The sequence below is a fragment of the Cucumis sativus genome, chromosome 4, assembly GCF_000004075.3.
Source record: "Cucumis sativus cultivar 9930 chromosome 4, Cucumber_9930_V3, whole genome shotgun sequence".
NCBI classification, from domain to species: Eukaryota; Viridiplantae; Streptophyta; class Magnoliopsida; order Cucurbitales; family Cucurbitaceae; genus Cucumis; species Cucumis sativus.
In genome coordinates this window covers 25824312-25848944 of record NC_026658.2, presented here as the reverse complement: position 1 = coordinate 25848944, position 24633 = coordinate 25824312, and the positions used below count along the sequence as shown (strand labels likewise).

The following is a 24633-nucleotide window of genomic DNA, read 5'->3' as shown; positions in this document are numbered from 1 at the left end:
TTAATAACTTAGTTACAAACTTACAATTTACAAAAGAGCCTTGAAAATTGGTCCTAGTAAAATCATTGAAAGAAATGACTGTCACTGTTGTTTCCCCATAATACTACTTAGTTGTATGGTGCAAACTATTTGATTGCGTGTGTGTGATATTTTTTGTTATCAAGGTTGTTTGGCTGCTATTTCTTTACTGCAATTATTATCTTTAAGACAAAAATCGTCTTATGGATTTGACATCATGATTTTTTAGGCCTTATTTGATAACGGTTTGATTTTTTACTCATGGTCTTTGAAAAGTAAGCTCCTGAACACTAATCTCATCCATGCTATCTACTTTCAACAAATGATTTCAAGCCAAGATTTGCAAAATAAAAGATTCTTTGAATTTATCAACTAGGTTTTGACCTAGTGGTAAATAAGGGAGCACGACCTTGATAAATGGTTAAAAGATTTAATATCTTATAGCTTTTCTTGACACCAAACATTATAAGGTAAAGTAGGTTGAGGTGCACATAAATGGATCCAAACACTAAATGATTATCGAGGGCCTTAAAAGAATGTCATGTCAGTTTTGTTTAGATGTGGGAATGAAAGCTGTTGTATTGTGGCCAAATGTTTCTTGGTAGTGCTATTCATAATAATGTGGGGTTAGGAAGATAAACCTTTTAGAAAGAAAACAAAGGCGAGACATGTAGAAATCAGTTCTCAAATCACAATTAGAGACAAAAACTGATCTTCCTGTTTCTACTTTTTTTTTTCTTTCTTCCGATCCACACGGGCTTCCTCTTCCCATGTCCTTTTATATATTCCAAAGGGTGTTATTTTCTCTGCTTCACTATACTTTTCAAAAGCTAAATAAATGTTGTATAATTAAGTTGAACTAAGTTCAATCATGATTTTGATTTTGTTCACATTTCTAGCTTTTTGGCTTCTGTTTTTCTTTTCTTTTCTTTTCTTTTTCCTTCCATGTGGTATCATAGTTATTGAATAACCAAACCATGCCAATTTTTCTTTTTTTCATGCCTTTATGATTTCTCTCTCATCTTCAACATCAGGTTCTCTTAACTTGTATTTAATGCTCTTTTTCTTCTTCTCCTTTTATTTCTAAATCTTGATTTTCTTCCTGCTGTCAAATTTCAGATATTAGAAAGGAAGCTTTCTTTTCTCTTTTAAGATTTGTTGTTTCCACATGTTGGCTTAATGATTTAAGATGTTCTGGTGTTGACTTTTTTTGTCTCAATTTATTTTCCTGAGTTTTTATATGGTCTCGATCCGTCTCTCCTTATAAAAGATGTTATCTTTAATAGCAAGATGCTACAATCTATTTACTAGACAAAGATTGTATCGACTATCCAGGTATATCGTAGTCCATCATAGATAGACAATCATGTTCATTATGAAAAATAGCCATATATAGCTAAAATTTTGTATCTTAATTTAAAATATACTTTTAACTAATTCTATTTTTTCGATTGAATAGGTGCACAATACATATATATTGAAAAAAGATATTTACAATTTAGTCTTGTTAGAATTTAATTTAATTTAACTTAATACTACTCATTGACGAATCCATAGTTGTTTGTACTCAAATTAGAATTGAAAAATAGTATTAGTTTATGAACAGAAAAGCAATAAATATGATCCAATAAAATTGCAAACATATTATATAGTTGATTGATGATACATAAGAGCATAATCCAAATATAAAAGAGTAAATAAAGTCAGATCCTCATTGGATTTTGCATCTCCAAATGAGAATGACACATTACATGCTTTTCCCACCCCACTTTGACCCTTATACCCTTCCATTTTCCCAATTACTACCATTATACCCCAAATATTTTTAAATGGATTTTAGTAATTAATAACAATATTTGTGTTTAATACCTTCCTAAATTTTATTAATAGACCTTTAATTTTAAATTTGAGTCTAAATAGTCTAAATTAGACAGATACTGATGAACATATCCATCTTTGTCTATTAATGTTTATTATGGGTAGAATATGAAATTATGATATTTTTTTAAATATTTTGGTGCATTGTGCTATATTTGAAAATGTTCCGTTTGAAATCATAATTTTTTAGCTTCATGTCACTATATTAATGAAATTTTAGACAAATTTGAATAAAAAATTAAGAAAATTATCGTAAATGACAAAACTACTAAAAATATTTACAAAAGATAACAACATATAAACATTAATGATAATGTCTATTTTTGATAAAATATGAAATTTTGTTATAATTTATAAATATTTATGTTCATTATGTTATATTTAAAAATGTCTCTGAAAAAGTTTAAAGATTCATTAAATATATTTTAAAGACGAGAGGTTTATTAGATAAATATCTAACAGTTAAAAAGATTAATTTGTAGTTTAACATTTAATGTTGTAGTTTTCAAAATAAATACTAAAATTTGGTTCAAAAAACTATTTTGCTTTATTTTTTTTTCATTTTAAAATTAAATTTTAAACTTGTGAAAGAAAAATTATTATTTAAAAAAATAGTAAAATGTTGAAACTCGTTTAAGTCTTTTACTATACTTTTTATATATATATATATATTGGTTATTCATAGCAATTCTTTTTTGGTTAAAAACTCGATATTTTTCTTTAATAAAAACAGATTATTTTCTAAAAAGAAAAAGAAAAGGTTATAAAATGGAATTGCATAAAAACAAAAAAGTGGCGTGCTTGCCTTCTCATTATATCTTATCACTAATCTACAACCTTAATTAAAATAATTAAATCTAAACACTTTCATTAGTGTAGGCCATTTGTGTTCTGTCCATCTTAATTAAATGATAATCAAATCTATCAATCAATTAAATCTAATTGGTTATTTGGCCTCCAATTGACAGTGTGTAATTAACCCCAAAACAAAATAAAATAATCAAATCTTTCCATCTCTAATCATATATATTTATAGGTTAATTCAAACAAAATTTGTTTTTCAACTTATTTTCTGTGTATTTAATGATTATAAAAGCAATACCAACTCTCCACATAATTTCAAATTCATGACTTGTAATAATAATAATTATTTGTATTATTATTTTTACAAAATTTAAATTTTATACATTAATTCATTATAAATGCTTTGACCTAAATGAAGTTAGATAAACTAACACCAATTCAATGCATCCAAAAAAATGAAAAAGAAACAAAATCATAGGTTAAAACTTTGTTCTTTCTGCTTCCAATTATCAAATTAAATCTTTGTATTTTCAATAAAAATAAAGTTTAATTAACATAAATTTATTGTTGATTTTCTAAAATTTTTAGTTATTTTTCTAGCCTTTTCACCCTTATTATTTAATCAATTTCAATAAAAAAACGATCAAAATATAATGCAAATTAAATAAAAAAATCTTTTTCAAATTGGACATTCAAATTTCATAACTTTGTACTAAAAAAATCAAATTATTTGTGACCTATCAAATTCTACATTCAAACACCCTAATTTAGGTCATATTGACAGATAAATAGTTAGTTTTTTATTTTTTAAAATCGCACATATATATAATCACTCTCACTCCGCCTAAAACCTTCTTGTTTTGCTATATACTTTCCAACTACGTTTTCAAAATTCTTAAAATATTGTTTTTGGAATTTGAAATTTCAACCAACCATTATTTAAAATATATTCAACCTATGACCAATATGAGCTCGAGGTTTTCTTCGTTCTAAATAACAAAAAATCAAATAATTATCGTACAAAACGGAAACAAATTAAATACATTTGGAACTATTAATTTCCCAGATCCAACAATAATGTAAAACTCCAAAATCCGTAGTTCTAAACAGTCTAATAATGTAGTTTTTTCACTAAATAAATTCATAAATATACCACTAATTAAACAAACACAACTTCATATATGAAGTTAAAAAGAACAATTTAATTAACCTAACAATTAGGATAAACTGAATTACAATAATCATAATAATAGTAACAACAATAATAATAATTTGTTTTGAAGTTAGAGTTTAAGAGATAAATCTAAGAAATTGTTCTGATCCTTTTCCTGTTTCGTTTGAGAATGAACAATATTACTGTTATTATTATTACCGGCGTTTGAGGTTCCAATCGCCGTCCACTCAGCCACGTCATCATATCTTCCAAAATTCCGGCCACCAAGCTCGGCCGTCAACCGCCCCACCGCCGGTTGCTGCCCCATAAACATTGGCCTTGGCCACAACTGAGAACCACTGGGTGCTGCTGCCCCACCAAAAAACAACCCAACAGTAGGTGGCTTTTGTATTTGTTGAGAGTGAGCGTGAAGTCCCAACGACGACGACGACCGTCGATCAAACGCGCCGCCGTGGAGTGGAATCGCCGCCGCCGCCCAATCGAATTTCTGAACTCGTTTGGCTAAAGTTCTTTCTCTCTTGTGGGCATTTTGATGGCCTCCTAATGCTTGGGAGCTGAAGAATTTTCTTTGGCAATAATTACATGAGAAAATTCTTGGTTTGTTCGTTGAATGATCTGATGAATTCGATGAGAGTTGAAGCTCCAAAAGACTGCTCCGCTCCTCGCTAAACTCCCCGCTATCGTCTTCTTCCCCGGCCAGCTCGCCGGAAAATGGGTTCCCGTCGGTGTGTGATTCCATTGAGGACAGAAAAATTACTGATCAGAAGAAGAAGAAGAAGAAAGCTGAGATCTTTCTTTTTCTTTTCTCGGTTGAGAAAATGGAATTTGATTTGTTTTGAATATGAATGGATAATGGTTTAGATCTTTGAAGGACACATTAAAGAAAACTGTACATAAAAAGGCTAAAACTATACTGTACATAAAATTTCAAAAAAAATCATTTTCGGTCTCTCTCTTCTTAATTTGATATATAAAAGCATAATCATCACGTTTTTTTCTGTTGTGTTCGGATTTCACATGACGTATGGCGTTTTACTCATCAATCCTTACCAAATCGCTACTCTACAAAATAGATGATCTCATATCAAATTCTCTCGTATTGTGGTTACGCATTGAGTCGAAGTCGTTACATATAACATTTTAAACTATTTCTATTTCTATAGAGAAAAACGTTATCAATAATATTACAATTTGCAATTTTTAAAAGAAAAGGTATATATATATATATATATATTTATTTATTTATGGTGTGGGGAAATTAGAAACCTAATTATTCAGGTGGGTTGTTAATAATTGATGATATAGAGGAGACAATATGGGACTATAGTCAAACAAGTATACCCCAATGGGTACTTCCAAATATCTATGGCTTATTATTTTAAGGGCACCATCTCCTTAACTCTCTCTTTCCCATTGTGGGTTACCCCTCAAAGTTTGGACCTTTTTCTTTCCACATTTCTTGTCAATGTCTATTATTTTGTTGTATGCCTTAGAAACATCCAACCTTTTTCACTTATGTATTGTCACCTTCCTACCTTTTTATTTCTTTGTCTATTTCTTCAAACCTCCAAATATATATATTCAAAACAAATTGATCCAATGAAATGATATCCATTTTTTTTATAGTTTTATCGATTATGAACACGATTCACGATTTAGGTACTTATTGACTTTTTTTCGAGTAAACGTTGAACACTTTTCTATATTAGATATCTCGTCAACTCATATTTACTACGTAGGTCAAAGGAAATTCATATATTTATGAAAGGAAATTCATATATTTTTAATAGTTAAAATGTTCTTTTTTTTCTTTTCTTTTTGGGTTATTTTCAAATATAGTAAAATGAAACAAAATATTTACTAATAAAGTATTGCAATCTACCCACGATAAATTGTGATGATTTACTTTGAAGTTTTGTCATTTAAAATAAATTTTTCTATCATATATAAAATTTTAAATTAGTTGATATTCTTTTGTGTTAAAAGTTGAAAAATTATAATATAAGAATAATTGACCTATTAAGTAGTCAATGAGATAATAATTACTAAAGATTAAAAAGAAAATGTGGGATATTTCTGTCTATGATTTATTATTATGATGTTTAATATTATAAAAGTCAGTTTGGTTGATTTTTTTAATTATATATTGAAGAAAATCTATAATAATAAATAAAAACAAGAGTTTGATGAATTTTTATTTAATAATTAAAAAATAAATAAATAGAGGAGAGGAAAAAAAAGATGAAAGTTTTGAAATTGAAGTTCTCATAGTGTTATCCAAAGGGACACATCATGTGATTGCATGAATCATTTACTTTATTTATTATATTGAAACTAAATCTCTTTTTGAGATTTCTTTGTCTTTCTTAACATTTTAGTATCCAATTTTTATTAAAAAGAAAACTCCACTCTTTTTTTATTTCTATTTTAAAATTCATATTGGACTTCTTCACTATCAATATTCAATTTTTCTTTCCTTTTTCATTTTCCCCTATTCATCATTTCTAGCTTTTATGAACCAAAATTTTAATATATCTTAGTACATACACACAAAATCTAATAAATGAAGTCAAATGTGTACGAATAAATTATAATCCGATGCATTATTACAACTATCTTTATGCAACTTATGATTTGCTACGTAGCAAGTTATTATTGTTATTATTTAAAAATAGTATATCGAACTAGGTATGAAATGCGGCAGGATAGGCTCGTCTAAGTATTAATCCTTTTTTATATATAAAATTTTGATTTTAAAATATTTTTCTAGTTAGTAATATTTTATTGAAAAATTATTGTAAATAATCATAATGATAAACTTCTATTAGTAATTTATTATTTATATAATTTGAAATTTTGTTATATTTCATAAATATTCGAAAACAATTCCTTGTATTGCGAGCTATTTTCACAAATATTTATTTATAATAAATTTTTTAAAAAGTAAGTTTTATTGTATTTCATTTGAAAAAAAAAAAAGGTTAAAATTGAAAATACTAAATAGGAAATAAGAAAAAGAAATACGAGAGGGCAGAGGGGCAGTATTGTCAATTGAGGGTCCATAGTCCTTTGATCGGCCCATAGGCCTATAAATATCCTTTGGGCTTGGGCTTGGCTTGGGCATTTCATTTCAACCCCAACTAAATTATATATTATAAACCATTTCAGTCTTTGCTATTATTATTATTATTATTATTATTTAACAAGAAATTTGATTCCATTTTAAAATTCAATATCTAATATAGTATGCATGAATATCAATTTATTATTCTACTTTAAAAAAATGCTTCTTTTTGTTTATTAATTAAAAAAATATAAACATAAAAAGAACACAACAAATCGTTCTTTATAAAGTTTGTTTTATATATATAAAAAAAAATAGAACAATAATACAAAACATATAAAAGTGATTAAACTGAGATCCTGTTGAAAAAATGATAACTTATTTATTAGTTAAAGACTATATATATACACAACTCAATAATAAAATAGAAAATTGAAACATCCATTTTTCTTTGGATGAATTCAATGAATATTGGGATCAATCCATGTCAATTATTTCTTACACATAACTTCATAATGAGGAGTCAAATTTGTTAATCATCCAATGACAATGATATACACAAATTAATATTTTAATTAGATCAACTAATTTCAATAATATTATTGGTCAGAGACAGACCACAAGCCCTATTCTAACACATGTTCAAGAACCAATTTAAAACTATTGAGATTCAAAGTCTCTATGTAATATATATATATATAGAGAGAGAGAGAGAGATGCATGCATTGATTAAAAGGGCAAATAATGTAAGTGGGAAGGCACCAAATTTGAGTTTATAATTCTTCTTTTCTTTTGGTGCTTAGAAGAAAAGAAGGTGGGAGGAAAGTACTTCAAATTTGTTTGTTTAGTTAATACTAAATGTCATTGTAGGAGAGGAGACAATGTTAGCTAATCCCACACAATCCTTTGATATTCTCTTTCTCTCTCTCTATGAAATTTAAAAAATAATTCAAACTTCATTGTTTCTATACAAAATATATACTAAAAATCAATGATTGGTTGATGTTAGACTTCGTATTTCATAAAGATATTGAATCTCTAATAAAATTTGTTGACTTATTTAACGAAAATTTTCATTGGTTTTAAAATATAAGGAGTAAAATTTGTAAGTACAACTTTCTATAGCTCAATTTAATTTCTCGTTTTAAAAGAAATTATGCAAAGATGATGATATCAAAAAATGTATAGTTGTTTGAATCTTTTTCTCTATATTTTTTATTTGTTTGAATACACGTCTCAATCGGTCAAGAACAACTTTTTAGATAACATATATATTTTCTTTAGAAAATTTTGGTATTTTATAATATTATATGATAATTATGTCATTGATTCTCACCATAAAATTAAATACATCACTAATATATTGCACTTATTTTAACATATACATTGTTAATTAAGGTGTATATAATTAATTCAATAATAATGTAACTCATTTAGTGCTATGCTTAAAGCACTTTTCTTTTTGGAAGTTTCATTATTTGCATATGGTTGCCTATTGGCTACCTTAAAAAATAATTAGATTACTATGACCAAATCACTAGTACACTGACTCATCAAATATATACATAGTGTTAGAGATCGTCACATACAAAAATCAAATCACATCATGATGGTATGAAATCTACCTCGCTCGTGCCATTAAATTAAATCTAAAGTTATAATTTAATTTTCATGTTTAATAAAACTATAAATCTTAAAAACTGAATTTTTTAATGTTTTTTACAGAGGAAAATTTGGAAATATAAGTTGAGTTTGGAAAGAATGGATGATATGATTAGAATCTATGATGTGCAATATAAAGATCCTCTTCACACCCACTAATGTATTTGAAACACAAAGAACCAAAAGAGAAAAAAGAAAAGAAAAGCATAGATATATATATATATATATATAACATCACCATATCTATGAATATCTAATTAATTTACAAAATCTTTTAGCCACTATCACCCATTAAACCAAACTCACCCACCTTATAAGCCCAATCCTTTTGTCTTCTTCTTAAATTCCAAAAGTTTCATTGAAAAGAGTAATAATCTCAATTTAGAAAGAGAATGAGAGTAAAAAGGCTTTTCTTTCGAGGGAGAGATTAAGTTAGGATGACGTCAAACTTCTCGACATGTGATTATAACACATTCAGGAGGGGCTGTTTGAGACATAGACGATAACCACGTATTACTATAGTAAATATTACTTAGAAATTTTTAATTAACTATAGTAAACACTATTTCAAAACTCGTATTTACTACTTGTTAGTGTTTATACACACAAAAAACATACTATTATAATTCAAACTAAATTAATCTACGTTACAAATACAAATTATTCTGATCAAACTATAATAACTCACTCATTGTCCCAAACACCCCCTTGATGTTTAAATTTAACTATCGTTTGACAAATTTCATGATCAATTGTGTAATCAACGTTTCTTTTCATTTACAACCGAAACTAAAATAATAAGGAAAATTAAAAAAACCACTCTTGAAGTATAGTGGTAGATGCAATTACACTTCAATTATAAAAATTGAACCTTTAAATGGATACACATGTTATAATTTAAACATTTCTCTAAGTTTGAAGATCTATTTTAACCTAATACACTTCTACAAATTCGAGGACTAAATTTTTAAAATTAAAAGTTGAGGAGTATAATTGCAACTACCACAATATCTTAGGGAGTGAGTTTTTGCAATTTACCCAAAATAATATATAATCCAAACCCCTAAGAAACAACCAAACTCAAACATTACTAACTTAATTATTATAATAATGTTAAAGAGCAAAAATCCAATTTGTAAAGTAAAGTAGGATGATAGTTACAATTATACCATGAAATTTTTAAAATTAAAAATTAAACTTTCAAACTGGAATTAATTTTAATTTGAAGTAAATGGAAAAAGATATTTAAGAGGGGAAAGAGATTCCAATCACATCAAGTAATGATTTTAATAAATTTAAGAGAAAGTAATAAATGGGGCATCTAAAATCAGCATGCTTTGCTTTGATGTGTTTTTAGTGTTTAGGGTTTTTCCCACCACAACCAAAAGTCCCAAAATTTACATCTTTTTTAATCATTTGGATTATTGCAAATCCATTTCTCTATTCTCATTTTATCATCACCATGCAAAATCCATATATATATATATATATAAATGCATCTTTCCTTTCATCTCAAACCCTTTTCTTTCTTTAAAACAAATTCTAGTCTCTTCCAATTATATCATGTTGAATTGCCTTTTGCTTTTTAGTCCCTATCAACTTCCTCTTCTTTCACTTTTTTTTTCTTTGCTTTTTAGTCCCTATTATAATTATACTCATTTTAATGTAGCTATAAACTTTCTCCTTTGTTGTAACTTGAATAGAATTCAATAAACTCATTTTATTCGGTTAACGTCGAAAAGTTCAATCTAAAAAAAACTAGAAAAAACTCATTTGATTCTTTAAAAAATACTCACATTTTCTTTTAAAAATTACAATATCTATTTTATAAATGTTTCAAAAGGGTTAGATGAGTACTCAAATAGTTTTTAATTAAGTATTTAGTATTAAATGTGTCTAATATGGTTATTCAATTTCTATAAATATGCCTAAAAAAAATTCATTTTTCCAATTCTAAGTAAGTAAAAGGAAATCAACCATATTTTTTTCTCTTTAAGGAAACAATCTAATCAAATTTATGTTTTCTCATATTATTCTAATTTTAAATCACTAAAAAATTCAAAACTTTATAAGATTTTTATATATATATACACACACACGTCTAATAATCTTTCTAATATTAATTGCTACTATTGTAATAAAGTAGAAATGATTCCCTTTTAGTCCATTCCATTAAACATTCAACTCAAAGAAACAAACAATCCTTCACTTTACTTATAAGATGATGAATAATAGTAATTAGAAATGCAAACTACCTCAGACTTGACATAAAATAATATTTCACTTAAGATGTGCAATGAAGTCAGCTTTTTTTTTTTTTTTTTTAGTTAAAAGTAAAAAAAAGTTGTATGCTAACAGACGGCATATAAAAAAGAGAGTAAAAAGTCGATTAAAAAACTAGAAAACAAGTGATCAAGATATTGTTAGTTAACTAAAAGCAAAAACCCAGATGCTTCAAATTAATTTGAATATGCCCATCCCATCACTCCAGTATGTACTAAAAAGAGGAAAGACAAAAGTTGGTGAAACCGAAGTGAAGAATATAAAAGTAGTTAGGGTTTTGATTTTAAGATGGAGGAAGGAGACACGATTTTCTTGGTCTTGGAGAGTCAAAATGCACACTTGAGTTTGGGTTTTCCCAATGCCGTCCTTGAAAATTACTCAAACTTTCATCTCTCAAAAGCATTCCTTTTCTCCTCCCACCACTTTATAAAAAAGATAAAGCTGTTAAGAGCCTATGTTATTGTTCAAAAAAGTTCTTTCTTATTTTTGTTTTCTAGTGAAAGAGGAATGAAGATGAGTGGACATGGAGTGGACACGTGGTGTAGCAAAGATGGAGTTGCAATGCACCCGAGCGCACACGATCCTACCGTTTTGGGAATCTTATACGTTATTCGTTGTTGGGAATCTGCAAATAAAAACGGTTTTTGTTAATTCCCACGGTTTTTTGAAAATGGAAAATTGAATGTGATGCCTATTTGTAGCCTTATTCTTTGCCTTCTCTCTCTCTCTCTCTTTTTTTTTTCTTTTCTTCTTCTTCTTAAATGTAATTTTAAGGTAATCTAAACAAAAAAAAAGGTTTTAATTGTAAGTTAGAATCTATTATTCTAATTTTTTCGATAAAACTATTCTTTCAAAAAATAAACTCGAGGTGAGAGGATTTGAACTATGTTCACTTATAGGGTGTTTATAAAATATTTGAAAACAGAACTGATTTGATAAATCAAATTGAAACTAATTGCATGCGGTTTGTGTTGTGTTGAAATCACTTCTTATGCGGTTCGGTTCGATTTAATATTTTAAACTGACTCTAAAATCGAACCACTTCGTTTATAAAAAAGTTTCAAGAAATGTTCATAAATATTTTATTTCCAAAACTCGCTTAAATATGTTGATCTGAGATCCATTGATAAAGGAAGTTTTATAAAATTTGGTCCATTGAGTGACCTAAGATTGTTCGAAATTTAAACAGAAAAATAAAATTTCCTTAACTATATGCTTTGGTGGCATGAGATGCTTTAGGATTTAAGTCGGTTCGACATAAACGCGCGGTTCAATTCGGTTTTGTATAAGATTTTTTTTTTTTGTATTTTCGGGTTCGCTATGGTTTTAGTTTAAAACCGAACCGTGAATACCCCTATTTCAGATGGTAATTGAGTAAAATTTGGCATAAAAACAAATTAATTAGTTATTGTTTTCTTTAATTTGTTTGTTTGTACAAATACGTTTGGCATAGGCATGTTGTTGGTTTATTTGGTTGAAAGTGGGGTTGATGAATGGGTATATAGTTTTAATTAAAGGTGAGGAGAGAGTGAATTTTGAATTATCTATATCTAGAGGAGACATAGTTGAATGATACAATAAGGGATTAAAAGGATTGTATTTGCTATAGAGAACTGAGAGTACAAAACAAATACAATATTAAAAATATTTGTGTAAGTTATATTTTTTTTCAATTTTCTTATCAGTTTTAAAAGTTAAAAGACTTAATTGTCCTTTTAGTGGAGGTGTAAATAAGATTAAAAAGGTTGGAAATTATGCACTTAATAGTATCAATTAAATCTTGTAAGATAAGATTAAGAATGTTTAAGAAAAAGAGAAAGGAATAATTTTAATGGATGAAAAAATAAAATAAAAATAATATAAACATTAAAGTTGAGTTGGGTCAACCCCTAGTCGGCGTATAAGACACGCGCCGGAATTCCAAATCGCAGAAACGAAATTCCATTTCTTTTCGCATCCTCATTGAAAGCTGAGTGTGAGAGTGAGAGGTTCCATTTTCAGCAAAACTCTCCTTTGCTCTTCTCTCTCTCTCTCTCTCTCTCCTCCCTGTCCGTAGATAACCTCAGATTCCATTTCCCCGTTTCATCTTTTCTCTCTTTTTCCTTCACACAAACTTCCTCAATTACCCAATTTTCAATCCCATCTCTTAATATCTCACTCATATCCCCCTTTTCTCTTCTTTTTTTCATCTGGGTCTTCCTCAATCGCCCCGAAAGCTTACCCCAATCCAAGTTTTTGCCTCTTAGAACTGTTAACGATGACGGTTGAGTCTAGACTCGATGACCCAGTTGACCAATTTCCCACTGGAATGCGTGTTCTTGCTGTTGACGATGATCCCACATGTCTTTTGATCTTGGAGACTTTGCTTCGTCGATGCCAGTATCATGGTATGCCCTCCTCCTCTGTTTTTTGCCCTTTGTTTCTTTGTATTCCGTTCGACTTGCCTGTTTAATGATTCTGTTTATGAAAATTGTGTCTCTCGATATTTTTTTTTTTTTACTGGTCATTCTGGTGAGATCTTTGCTTTGTTGCTTCTTAGGTTGTCAAATCATTCGATCCATTGACTTGATTGAATGCCCGAATAAGGTTGAAATTGGACTTTAATTTTGGAGAGTTTTGGATTCCCTTCTTATTCCAACACACTTTTATTATAATATCCTGTTGTTGGATTTTCCTTTTATGTGTTGCATGAGATTGGCTCTTAAATTCTCTATGTCATGCGATTTGTTCTCATTCAGTTTAGTTATTGAGTGTTATTACATACTCGATTGCTCTTTCAGGTTCTGGGATTTTCATGTAATGGTTGCACTTATACAGGGTGCATACCATTTCTTTAGGTGGAATTGTCTAGTTTCTGAATCTTGTTGAGTAATTAGTGTTTTAGATTCAATGCTCATCAATCATTTCTTCTAATCTTTACCAAGCCTGCAATATTTCTGGATTTTTTTCCTTTGTTGGTCTATAGGTTGAATGATTTATTTGTATTTTGAAGACTTCATCAAATGTAAGTTAATTGTTTTCATTGGATCTTGCAGTCACTACAACTAATCAGGCTGTTATGGCACTCAAGTTGCTGAGAGAAAACAAGAACAAGTTTGATGTGGTTATCAGTGATGTCCACATGCCTGACATGGATGGATTTAAGCTGCTAGAGCTTGTTGGGCTGGAGATGGACCTGCCTGTCATTAGTAAGTCTTGAACAGCCCTACCAAACTTCATCTTGTCGCCTTTGCCCCTCTTTTCATACCTTTGAGCTTTTCTATGAAAATTTCGAAGGTCTATTTTGGAGACAGATAAATTATGAAATTTAAAATTTACTAATTTTATTAGATCTCTATTTTAAAGCTTAGCTACTTAGGAAAAATGTATGAAGTTTTCTTACTATAATCTGTACTTTTATCCTTTAGTTTCATTTTCAAATTTAAGGCAAAACTACAGGATATTAATCTGTTGTTTGTTTCAATTTGATCTGTCAATGTGTCCTTAGTGCTCTCTGCAAATGGAGATCCCAAACTTGTGATGAAAGGAATTACTCATGGAGCGTGTGATTACTTGTTGAAGCCTGTTCGCATTGAGGAGCTGAAGAACATTTGGCAGCATGTAATCAGGAGAAAGAAATTTGATCCAAAGGACCGAATGAATTCCGGCAATCAGGACAGGCCTGATTCTGAGAATGGTGAAGAATCAGCAGATCCAAATGGGAAATTTAATAAAAAAAGGAAGGACCAGAACTATAATGAAGATGATGACCAGGACTATGGGCAAGATAATGATGACTCATCAACCCAGAAGAAGCCTCGTGTTGTTTGGTCTGTGGAGCTACATAGGAAGTTTGTAAATGCAGTTAACCAGTTGGGCATAGACAGTGAGTTCTCATCCTCTCTCCCTCTCTCTCCCTCTCTCTCCCTCTCTCTTTCTTTTGGGGCAAAGAAGGTTCAAACAAAATGTTAACAGCTAAAATAAATTTCTTTAGTCAGAACTTCCAGTTCCAAACATCCCCTTTGAAAGAATGAGAATTGGATTACTGGATTGTCCCTTTCCCTATTATTATCTGTTAGCTTCAGAATATAGTATTGACAAGTCACAATCGATGCACCATTTGTTAACTTCAGAATGTGGTTTCTTATTAAATTGTAAATCTATCTATAATTATGTTAGTTTCTTTCCCTAATAGTTCTTCCTGTCTAATTTCTTTTTGGGATACAGAGGCAGTGCCTAAAAAGATTTTGGACTTGATGAATGTCGAAAAGCTCACACGAGAAAATGTAGCTAGCCATCTACAGGTAAATTGTCCGGCGATTTGATTATCATGTCAATCATTACTTTTTGAAGTCTAACTCTAGTTCTGTGGGTCACAGAAATACAGGCTTTATCTAAAGAGGATCAGCTGTGTGGCAAACCAGCAAGCTAATATGGTGACTGCATTGAGCAGCGCAGATCCTTCTTATTTGAGAATTGGTTCCCTTGGCGGAATTGGGAATTTCCACTCTTTGACTGGACCTCCACAGTTTCCAAACACTTCTTATAGATCTATCCCAACCACAGGGATGTTCGGTCGATTGAATAGTCCTGCTTGTATGGGTATGCATGGCCTTTCTTCCCCGGGAACAGTCCAACTGGGTAATTTGAGCAATTCTAGCAATGATCAGTCTACATTTCAGCCAATTGTGCTTTCTGGAAACCGCAGTGGGAATATTTTCCGTGGAATGCCTGAGCCATCAGAAATTGATCAACTCCAACATGTTAAGCATGGGACCCACGTGGACAATCTCTCTTCTGCTTTTGATGAACGAACAGTATTTCCTTCCATTGGCCTCCCAAATGGAAACATGTCTTCCAGTACTCTAAGTAATCCTCTTTTAGGATTAACTAATGATCCCTCGATTCCAGAAGCCCAGCATCATGAAGTGAATGGTGGTAGAAAGTTTGGTACTCAATCTTCTATTTCGGTAGTATCTTCAAATTCAGATAGCCCACGTCCTTCATTAGATAATGTTAGATGCACTGGTGACAATTGGTCAAACGCTGTTCATTCATCTAGGGTGCACTTGAATACAATTCCATCTGCCAACCTTTCTAATGTTGCTACTTCCTACCATGGGCAGTTGAGAGATAATACTACCAGTGCATTGCATATAGGAAATTGTCTTTCTGATATTTCTTCAATAACTTCATTATCTACTCAGTCCCATGAATCGAGAATAGATTCTCAACGTCAAGCAGCTACAACTAGCAACAGATTTGATCAATTGATCTCAAAGGTTCCTGTTCAGGATTGGAATGATCATAAAGAGGATGCATATTACCACACAACTATGGCCTGTAGCTCATCCAATTCTTTGATTCCAGTGAATGGTGCTGCAGAGACTTTGTCCAAGCGTTTGGAAAATCCTAACGCAATCTTCTCCGGTAGCAAGGATTTTAATGCGACTGGTCAAGCAAACGTTCTTGATCATGCAATGGTGGAACATGATCAATTCAAGAAATCAAACATGGAGACACCACTCATGTTGAAACAAGGTTATCTGTATGATCATCAGCAAAAGATGCAATCCAGATTTTCATCAAGCAACTGTGGCTCCTTGGAAGACATAGCGTGTGCAATGATGAAACAGGTAACATCTTTTCTTTTTGTCTTGTTAGTGTGTCGCCTAGTTTTTAGGCTTCAGTCACTAAACTTTTGTCCTCAAGGCTTAGTGATGGTGCTGAAAGATAGCAAGAGCTATAACTCCTTCCCCTCTATCTGGCAATTTCTTTCCTCTTTTGCAAATTGCAATAGTATCTACTGAACCTGTTATTCTTTCCCATCTGATATGATACCTCAATATCCAATTCTCAGATTTTACTTTCTTCTTTAACGTTTCTATTAGAAAAGTATGCATAAGTGCTAGGAAAGGGGTTATTGATTTTATGCTATACTATTGTCTAACATAAGGAAAAAAAAAAAACTTTCTTTCCCTTAGTCCCTATCAAATTATGCAATCTAGAGGAATGACATCAGCAAGTAATCCAATCTCCTATTGTTCAAGTAGAAAAGAAAGAACAGAAAAGCAAAAGAAAAAAGAAGAGATGAGAGTTGTTTCCATATGTACAGCGCCTCAACTAATTACCCAAACTCCTGATAGTGGGAACGAAATTGTGAGTTGAACAAGTTAGTGGGAATGTTGGCCAATCATGTAGGGTTTAAGGATTCATTTTTTTCCCTTTCATTTTTGGTGTTGACCAAAACATATACTGTCGATGTTATTTTCATCTGAGCTTAGTTTGCTATTTCTTCTCTTTAACAATATAGTGGGCACTTACGGACAGATTTTGATACTATGCAGGAACAAGATGATGGAAAGTTATTGGAAGGAGAGTTTGGATGTGATAATTATCCCATTGGAACATGCATGTGAAGGCAGTCTACCCGAAGAAAGAATCCTCGAAACGGAGCCAGTGTTATCTAGTTTTGCCTCAAGCAGATTTTAATGTATTTAGTGCCTTCAGGTTTAGCTCTCTGACCATGTTCTTATTTAGCTTCCTACATAGTCTGTTTTTCTGTTTGATAAAGCAGAAATACACAAGGAAGCCTCTGTTTCGTTTTGATTCCATGACTGTTTATTACTATTGATGTTGGCCAACAATTGTACATTGTAATTCATATGGGTAATGATTTTGCTTCACTACATAGTGTGATTTGTTGTGTTTTAACTTGACACTCGGAACGATATCTATTTTAGATTAGATGGAAATTATTACAACACCCATCTGAATGTTAGACACTGATTAGACCAGAAAAGCTTGCCCTCTCTCTTATTCTATGCAGGAATGACATCTTCTTAGTACTTTTTTACCATTTGTTCTGCAATGAACAAAACCCTTGTGCTATTCAAACTTTGAAGCTTAATTACTAGAGGGATACCCTAAAATAAAGCAACCTTGAAGAAGAAGAGTAACTTTGAAGCTTACTGCATCCTGGTCAAGAAGTAGGAAGAGAAAGCATCAAAAGTATGTTCAAGCAAAGGGACGTGAACATCGATCGCCTGGCCATCTGTGGGGTTCTGCAGAAAGTAAGCGACCTCAAGGACTGGTGGCTTCAATGGAGATGCATAGGCAGCTTCTCCATGTAAGAACTGAATCTTGTGGAATGGCATTCGGGTCCAATCTGATACAACAGTGAGCTCCTTGAGAGGAGGAAGTGAAGCCTGAGGTCCTTCAAGGCCTTGTTGGTATGCATTGATGTAATCGTTGTCAACTCGAGACTTGGCATTTTGAATCATTTCAATTATTGTTTTGTAGCTTTCTTCGTCCAATTGTTTAGCAGTTAAGGCTACCGAAGCGAGCACAAAGGCATTGCCGCTGAACCCTTTAGGGAGAGGAGGCATGAGCTTGTTCCTTGCGTCCACTGCAAATTGTAAGCACACCATCTTTTCTTTGCTCACAGATAGAGCCTTGGTCCTTGCCTATACACCCAACACATCTTTCAACCATTTTTTATAAGGTTTTTTTTTCTTCTCAAATATAGCAAAATATTTACCAATATAGTAAAAACGTCAGCAATAGAGACAATTATGTTTTAGTGTTTTTCAGCGTTAGACTATAACATGTACATATTCAAAAATATTTTCAGCCCTTCTCATTTTAAACCGTTGTCACATTTTAAATATAAAGAATTAAAACAACATACTATATGAAAATAGATGTCAAGACTATTTCATTTTTGTAAAACAAATGTTTATATAAGCGTTTAACTAAACAGTAAATATAGGCATTAACGATAATATGAAAATCTTAATTTTATCAAATCCTTAACCTAATTAATACTTTCTCAAATTATTTGAATATTATTAATAAATCATTGGTTCAATCTACAATATAACTGAAATTCAATCATAAATTGCCAAATTCATTAAAAAGAAAGAGAAAAAAAAGGGAAGTAAACGGTTAAAAAAAAGGAAACATTAATTTCATCTTTCTTATGGATTAAAATTTATTTTGTTAGATTGTAAAATATAATTTCCACTCAACCTAAGAAAGCTTCTTAATACATCACTCAAAAGTGTTTTTATTTTTTTAGATAAAAAACAATAAATTTCCAATAGTATTTCCAAAACTTAAATCAATCAATTTTTATGTAAAATTTCAACTTCATTACATTAGTCCGTTAATTTTAACAAAAGAAATGCTAAAAACGAGAAGAAAAAAGAAATTTTTACTAACAAACATGATTAAAATTCTCAAAGTTAGTCGCGTTACTTATCAACTTTGTTGGAATGTCCCAATTTTTATAGTAAAAATCTTGAAGTATAGAAATTGAAATAATATTTTAACCTAAAAACAACATTAAAAAGGTTAGTAAATTTGATAATTAAGTATATACCTTCCATAGATGAGCAGCAATAAGATCAAATGAAGAACAAGAAAAAGCAGCACCATTAGTTTCCCCCAAAGCATTCATCTTCAACCTCTCGATCATCTCTTTACTCACTCTAAATGTTCTACAAACATATTCCTTTCTCCCTACTTCCTCATTCCCCATTGCACTTTGCATTATCAACTTATACAAATGATCGATCGCTGCTGCCACCGCCACTGTCCTCGAGCACCGATTTGCAACAGTACCCTTTAAAAGCCTCCCTCTCTCATGAATCGGAGTGATTGTTTGCATCTTATTGTTGTCCTTGAAAATGGCTGAGTTTGCTGCCCATGCACTTAGAAAGTCATATGCAGCTGGTCCATCAAATAGTGAATGGCTTATTCCTGTTCCTATTGCATATCCTCCACATCCAAATCTTGTCACCTACTTAGTTTTAATCACACGAATAATTAGCATCATCTAAGTGCTCGTTTTCACAATCGTGTAATTTGTTTCATCTTGACATTAATTTGAAAGATTGTTTTGTTCATTTTCTTTTCCTCATGTTTTCAAAAACTCAAACAGCCAGGTTTTAAAATTTGACTAAAAATTTAAGTGTTTTCTCCCCATGAGTGAAAAAGAAGCATGAATTCAATAACATAGCACAAAATATGACATGTGATAACCGAGCCAAAATTTTAAAAAATATCTTAAATATATACGAGTGAAGTTTAATAAATAATCTAATTCAATACATGTGAATTCAAACTCAAATGCATGTAAAATATGCTACTAATTCGGTAAGAGATTAATACGCTAAAAATGACGACTTTTATGAAAATTTGCACTCATAGTTGTACAACACTCACTCCATCTATCGTTCAATTATAGTTTGATAATTTTTTCAGGGTTGTACCGACATTAAAAACAATTCAAAATGCATGCTTAATAAAGTTATAGATAATCAAAGATTAATTCATATTTTGTTTTTTTTAAAGAAAGATTAATTATATAGATCATAAAAGTGAAGCAAAGGTATACCCACATCTTAGTTAATTTACTTTTATATATATACAAAAAAAGATCGAGCTTTAATTAAACTAGCGATACATGTATGTATTTGAAGATCAAGAAGTCCTAGATCTAAATAATCACCGTTTGATCGGTTTGTTTCTAAATTTTCTCGACCCCAGAGAGCTAAAACTTTGTAAAATCAATATTTAAAAATGAAAATATATGTTTGATGGTTTGAGATTGATTAGAACAATGGATATGGAGATGGAAGGAAAAAAATAAAAGGAACTTTACAGAGTGTGTGTGGGAATGTATGTATTTATGATGATTGTGTAATCCAAAGCTAATTGTCTTCTTTGCCCTATAAAGACTCAACATAAGCGCTGTCTTAAACCATAAAACAGCTTTTTAATTTCTTCATCTTTTTGTTTCTTTGTCCCATGCAATCAAATCTTTTCTTTCTTGATCTCTTTTTTTATATGAAACCAACCAAATTCTTCCCCAAACCCTAAATTTTAAAAAAAGAGAAAAATCATTGTAAATGAGCAAAGATTTTGTTTGATTCATTGAACTTTTAATTTCTTACCTAAAAGAAGAAAAATAATAAGAAAAACTTTTGGTTTTTTTCTTCAATAAAAAGAGATATATATATTCATCAGCTTCTCACCTGAGCCACAACCAAAGGGAATTCAGAAAAGTTGCCATTCAAAATAGGCTTATGAACCAACTTCTCAAAGAATTCATTATAATTTGAGAGATCTCCAAGTTCTGACATCTTCACATTTGTGATTGCTTGAACTAGAATTGCACCGCGGTTATCGCATCGGAGATTCAGCTTGCCATCAGTAGGGTTTCGGTCCAACCGACCTGCCGCCGGGGACCAAATCGACAAGGTTTCTTCTAAACCTATCTTCAGTTTGTTGAACACTAAATCAGGTGATGAGTTTGTGTAAATAGAAGATGGGTTATAGAAGAAAATAAGGTACATATGTAATGGACACTGCCTATCTAGATTTGATAGCTCCACAAATTTTGTAGGGTTTGGGGTTTTTGGAAAGACAGTGAGAGATTTTGTAAGAGAAACTTGAGGATTTGCCATTATTATTGTTGTTTTTTCTCTTTTTGGTGATGATTTATTTGAAGGGATTTTTGTGTGTGTGTGTGGAGAAGATGAAGGTTTTGAAGGGTAAATATAAGGGCTTTGGAGTTCATATCTAACTTGTAGTTTATTTATTTTTAAATTCTTTTCATTAACTTAGGTCCTACATTATTATGTCTGGTAATTAACAATAATTATAATTTTTTTTTTCTCTTTTTGTTTCTTTCTTAATTAATTCTATCTATATACATCTATTTCACTTTTGTAAGAATAAATGTAAAAAGTAGGGTTTTCATATGTCAATGATTATGAATTTAGGGTTTTTGTGCAAATAAGCTAATTGTAAGATAATTATTGCTTATCGAGTTAATTAGTTTGATGAATATAATCAAGGTACAATTCTATCATTTTAAAAAAAAAATATTTGTCCCATGAGAATAATTGAAGTACAATAGGTTTAAATTATCTATTTGGAGTACAAAATTCTTCAAGTTAGTTTCATTTTTAGATCTATATATAAAATAATGTTTAATTAACTTATTACTGATGGATAATGATAACAACACATATCCATTGATCTTTGATCATAAACATAATCTTAAAGACAATATTCTGATCATTACTATTTAAAAGATGGATGATTTGATCAACCCTAATTACTAGTAATAATCAAGCCAATTGAGCCAAAAGAAAAACCCTTCTCTTTTAGTTAATCTTAAATTTCTGCCCACTCCAATCCCTAAAACAATAGAATTTCTTTGGTTCACTTTTATAATATATACACATCAAACTAATTATTAATCGATTACTTATATATTACTAATGTTAATAATATATAGATGTTACTTACGAGTATTCTAACTCAAAATTTATGAAATTTGATATTGAAATAGAGAGTTGAGAGAATAGGCACAAGTACAAAGGGAATGATGTCGTGAATTAAGCATAGCTCAATTGGTTAAAGTGAATATTTGTTATATTCTCGACTAAAAAGTTACGAAATTTCGCATCTCGAAAAGAAAATTAATGACCCTCCACCTGATTTTGCCCTAAATCATGATTATGGTTAACTAATTATAACTATAAATTTTTCCTCTTTCATTTTTTACAAAACCCTAGTTTTATCATTCTATAATTTTCTTTGTTTTCGGGGTAAAAAATGTCATTTTTTTTGCCATTTTAACATATAGGTTTTTTTTTTTTTTTTTATAATAATTCAACATAGAATTTTTTTTAAAAAAATCAAAGATAAATGAGTTATGGAGTTAAAAGTAGGTATATGTGGTATTTAATTATTTCATATTTTGTTCCTAATTAATTAAAATTATTGTGGCATAAACTGAATTAAGTAAAGCCATTTACACACTTGCAAGTGTGTTGAAGAGAATTGAAAAAGAGCAGAGAAAAAGCTAAAATCAAAGTCAAGACATAAAGCAAATGGCCAAGAAAACCACCCCTAGGGTTTATGTTTTAATTTTAGGTTAGCTTTTTAAATAATTTTATGTTACTATATAGTTTTAAATTTGTAACAATTTATTCAACAAAAACTTTAGTGCTCATGCAATATAAAAATTTTAAATTATTCAGTGTCGGCAAAAAAAAAAAATCGTTAACTAAGTTGAAACGTAATGTCAATGAAATAAATATCTATTTATACGGTTACATAATACAAATTCATGAATTAAATTATTACAAATGGTTAAATCTACTCCTCTCTCGAAATGAACTCACTACCAACGATTGTCCAAGGGGATAAATTAAATAATGTAAACTAGAACGAAGATACATTTTTTTTTTTAATTTCTAAATACTCATCGTAATGATTTAATCCTTCAATAGCTTTCATCATATGATAATATCATCCGTTTACTTTAAAATTTATAATAATTTAATTCCTATAACATGAAAAATATTATTAAGAATTAATGAAATTTCTAACCTATGCAGATGAAAAATAAATTAGTAAGGACCATAAAATGTGTTTCAAACTTATTAAGTCATCACACAAACCCATCAAAAATATATATATATATATATATATAACAACAAAATCATCTCATAGTTGTACTCACAGCAAGCATAAAGTGTGTATGTTACCGATCCTTGAAGTTAGAGGTGTGAATCTTTGAATTTACATATTGTCAAAGAAAATGAAAAAAAAAATATGATCATTATAAACAAACGTTTTAGAGACATAGATGGTTATGTCGGTAAAAGTGAAAGGACTATACATTATTAGGTTAGGTTGAAAGCTCTTTCGCATATGTAGTAGTTATTTACTCTTTTGATGCTAGGGTTTAATGAAGTGGAATTATATAAACTCTCTAATCTAGCAAAGGTCGTGTTGTATCACGAAGACATTCTCTAATAACATTATTGTTCTTTCTTTGAAAGTGAAGGTAGCTCTAAATACACGGTTAATGAAAACTATGTCGATCTTTATCTTTTTCGTGTTGATTTTGTATAATATTAAAGTTAAAAGGTTGGATTTATACAAGAGGGTATGTGGGGAAGAAGATGTTGGAAAAACAGGTTGGATTGTGAAATAAAGAAAACTGGGTTTGTGGGAAAAGCAAAGAAAATGGAAGCGTGGAATTGAAGCACAGTGATTTTTGTCTCTCTCATGTCTTCAACTTTCCCAACACTTACCCTTATATTCTGCTCTTTAATTTCTATCTGCTTTTTCTTCTTCTTCTTTTCTTTCTTTCTTTTTTAATTAATTAAGCACTTCTCCACCTAATTTAATTGTTTATATTCCAACAAAGCTTAAACAAGAATCCCTTTTTCCCACACCTCTTATACACTTTCTTCTTCTTAATTTCCCCCCCTTTTTTTTTCTCTGCCTAAGATTCCACCACCTTCCACTTGTTATATTCTATTTTCAATAGCTAGCTAACACACACACACATAAATATATACATTCATATATATAATAAATAAAGTATATATGATACAGTAATTGGAGCCATGCATGCAAATTATTAAACTAATGGATTTACACACAGTATATTATACCCATGACTGATAAGAGTTAATGAAAGATTGATTTGTTTGTTTTAGTTTAAAACACAACAATTATTTGATGGTTTATTCATTGAATTATACATCAAAAAATTTATCTTTATATACACACCCACATGACAGAATGAAGATATCAGTTCACTTATTTTCTTTAAAAAGACAGGAAACTGAATGGTTTATTAATTAGTTGAATTGTTATATACATAAAAATTAATCTCATTTCTGCTTAATTACAACCACATGAAAGAATGAAGATAATTAATTCATTAGAATTCTCC

The 24633-nt window shown here is 30.1% G+C and overlaps 3 protein-coding genes across 3 annotated transcripts; 1 reads left to right on the top strand and 2 right to left on the bottom strand.

The window, feature by feature from the left end:
• Window positions 1-3735: 3735 nt before the first annotated feature.
• LOC105435390 (zinc finger protein 1) lies at window positions 3736-4792 on the bottom strand. The gene has a single exon (XM_011656116.2). It carries the CDS (start codon window positions 4611-4613, stop codon window positions 3984-3986), a length of 630 nt encoding a protein of 209 aa, XP_011654418.2. The 5' UTR covers window positions 4614-4792; the 3' UTR covers window positions 3736-3983.
• An 8047-nt stretch (window positions 4793-12839) lies between these two features.
• LOC101215220 (two-component response regulator ARR12) lies at window positions 12840-17551 on the top strand. The gene is made up of 6 exons (XM_004145462.3): window positions 12840-13270; window positions 13919-14071; window positions 14371-14748; window positions 15090-15166; window positions 15242-16498; window positions 17210-17551. The coding sequence occupies exons 1-6, from the start codon at window positions 13141-13143 to the stop codon at window positions 17279-17281; spliced, it is 2067 nt and encodes a 688-aa protein (XP_004145510.1). The 5' UTR covers window positions 12840-13140; the 3' UTR covers window positions 17282-17551.
• A 26-nt stretch (window positions 17552-17577) lies between these two features.
• Window positions 17578-21426, bottom strand: LOC101214501 (brassinosteroid-related acyltransferase 1). Its single transcript, XM_004145540.3, has 3 exons — window positions 20903-21426; window positions 19246-19665; window positions 17578-18328 (listed from the first exon to the last, which is right to left on the bottom strand). The coding sequence occupies exons 1-3, from the start codon at window positions 21332-21334 to the stop codon at window positions 17831-17833; spliced, it is 1350 nt and encodes a 449-aa protein (XP_004145588.1). The 5' UTR covers window positions 21335-21426; the 3' UTR covers window positions 17578-17830.
• Window positions 21427-24633: the final 3207 nt, after the last annotated feature.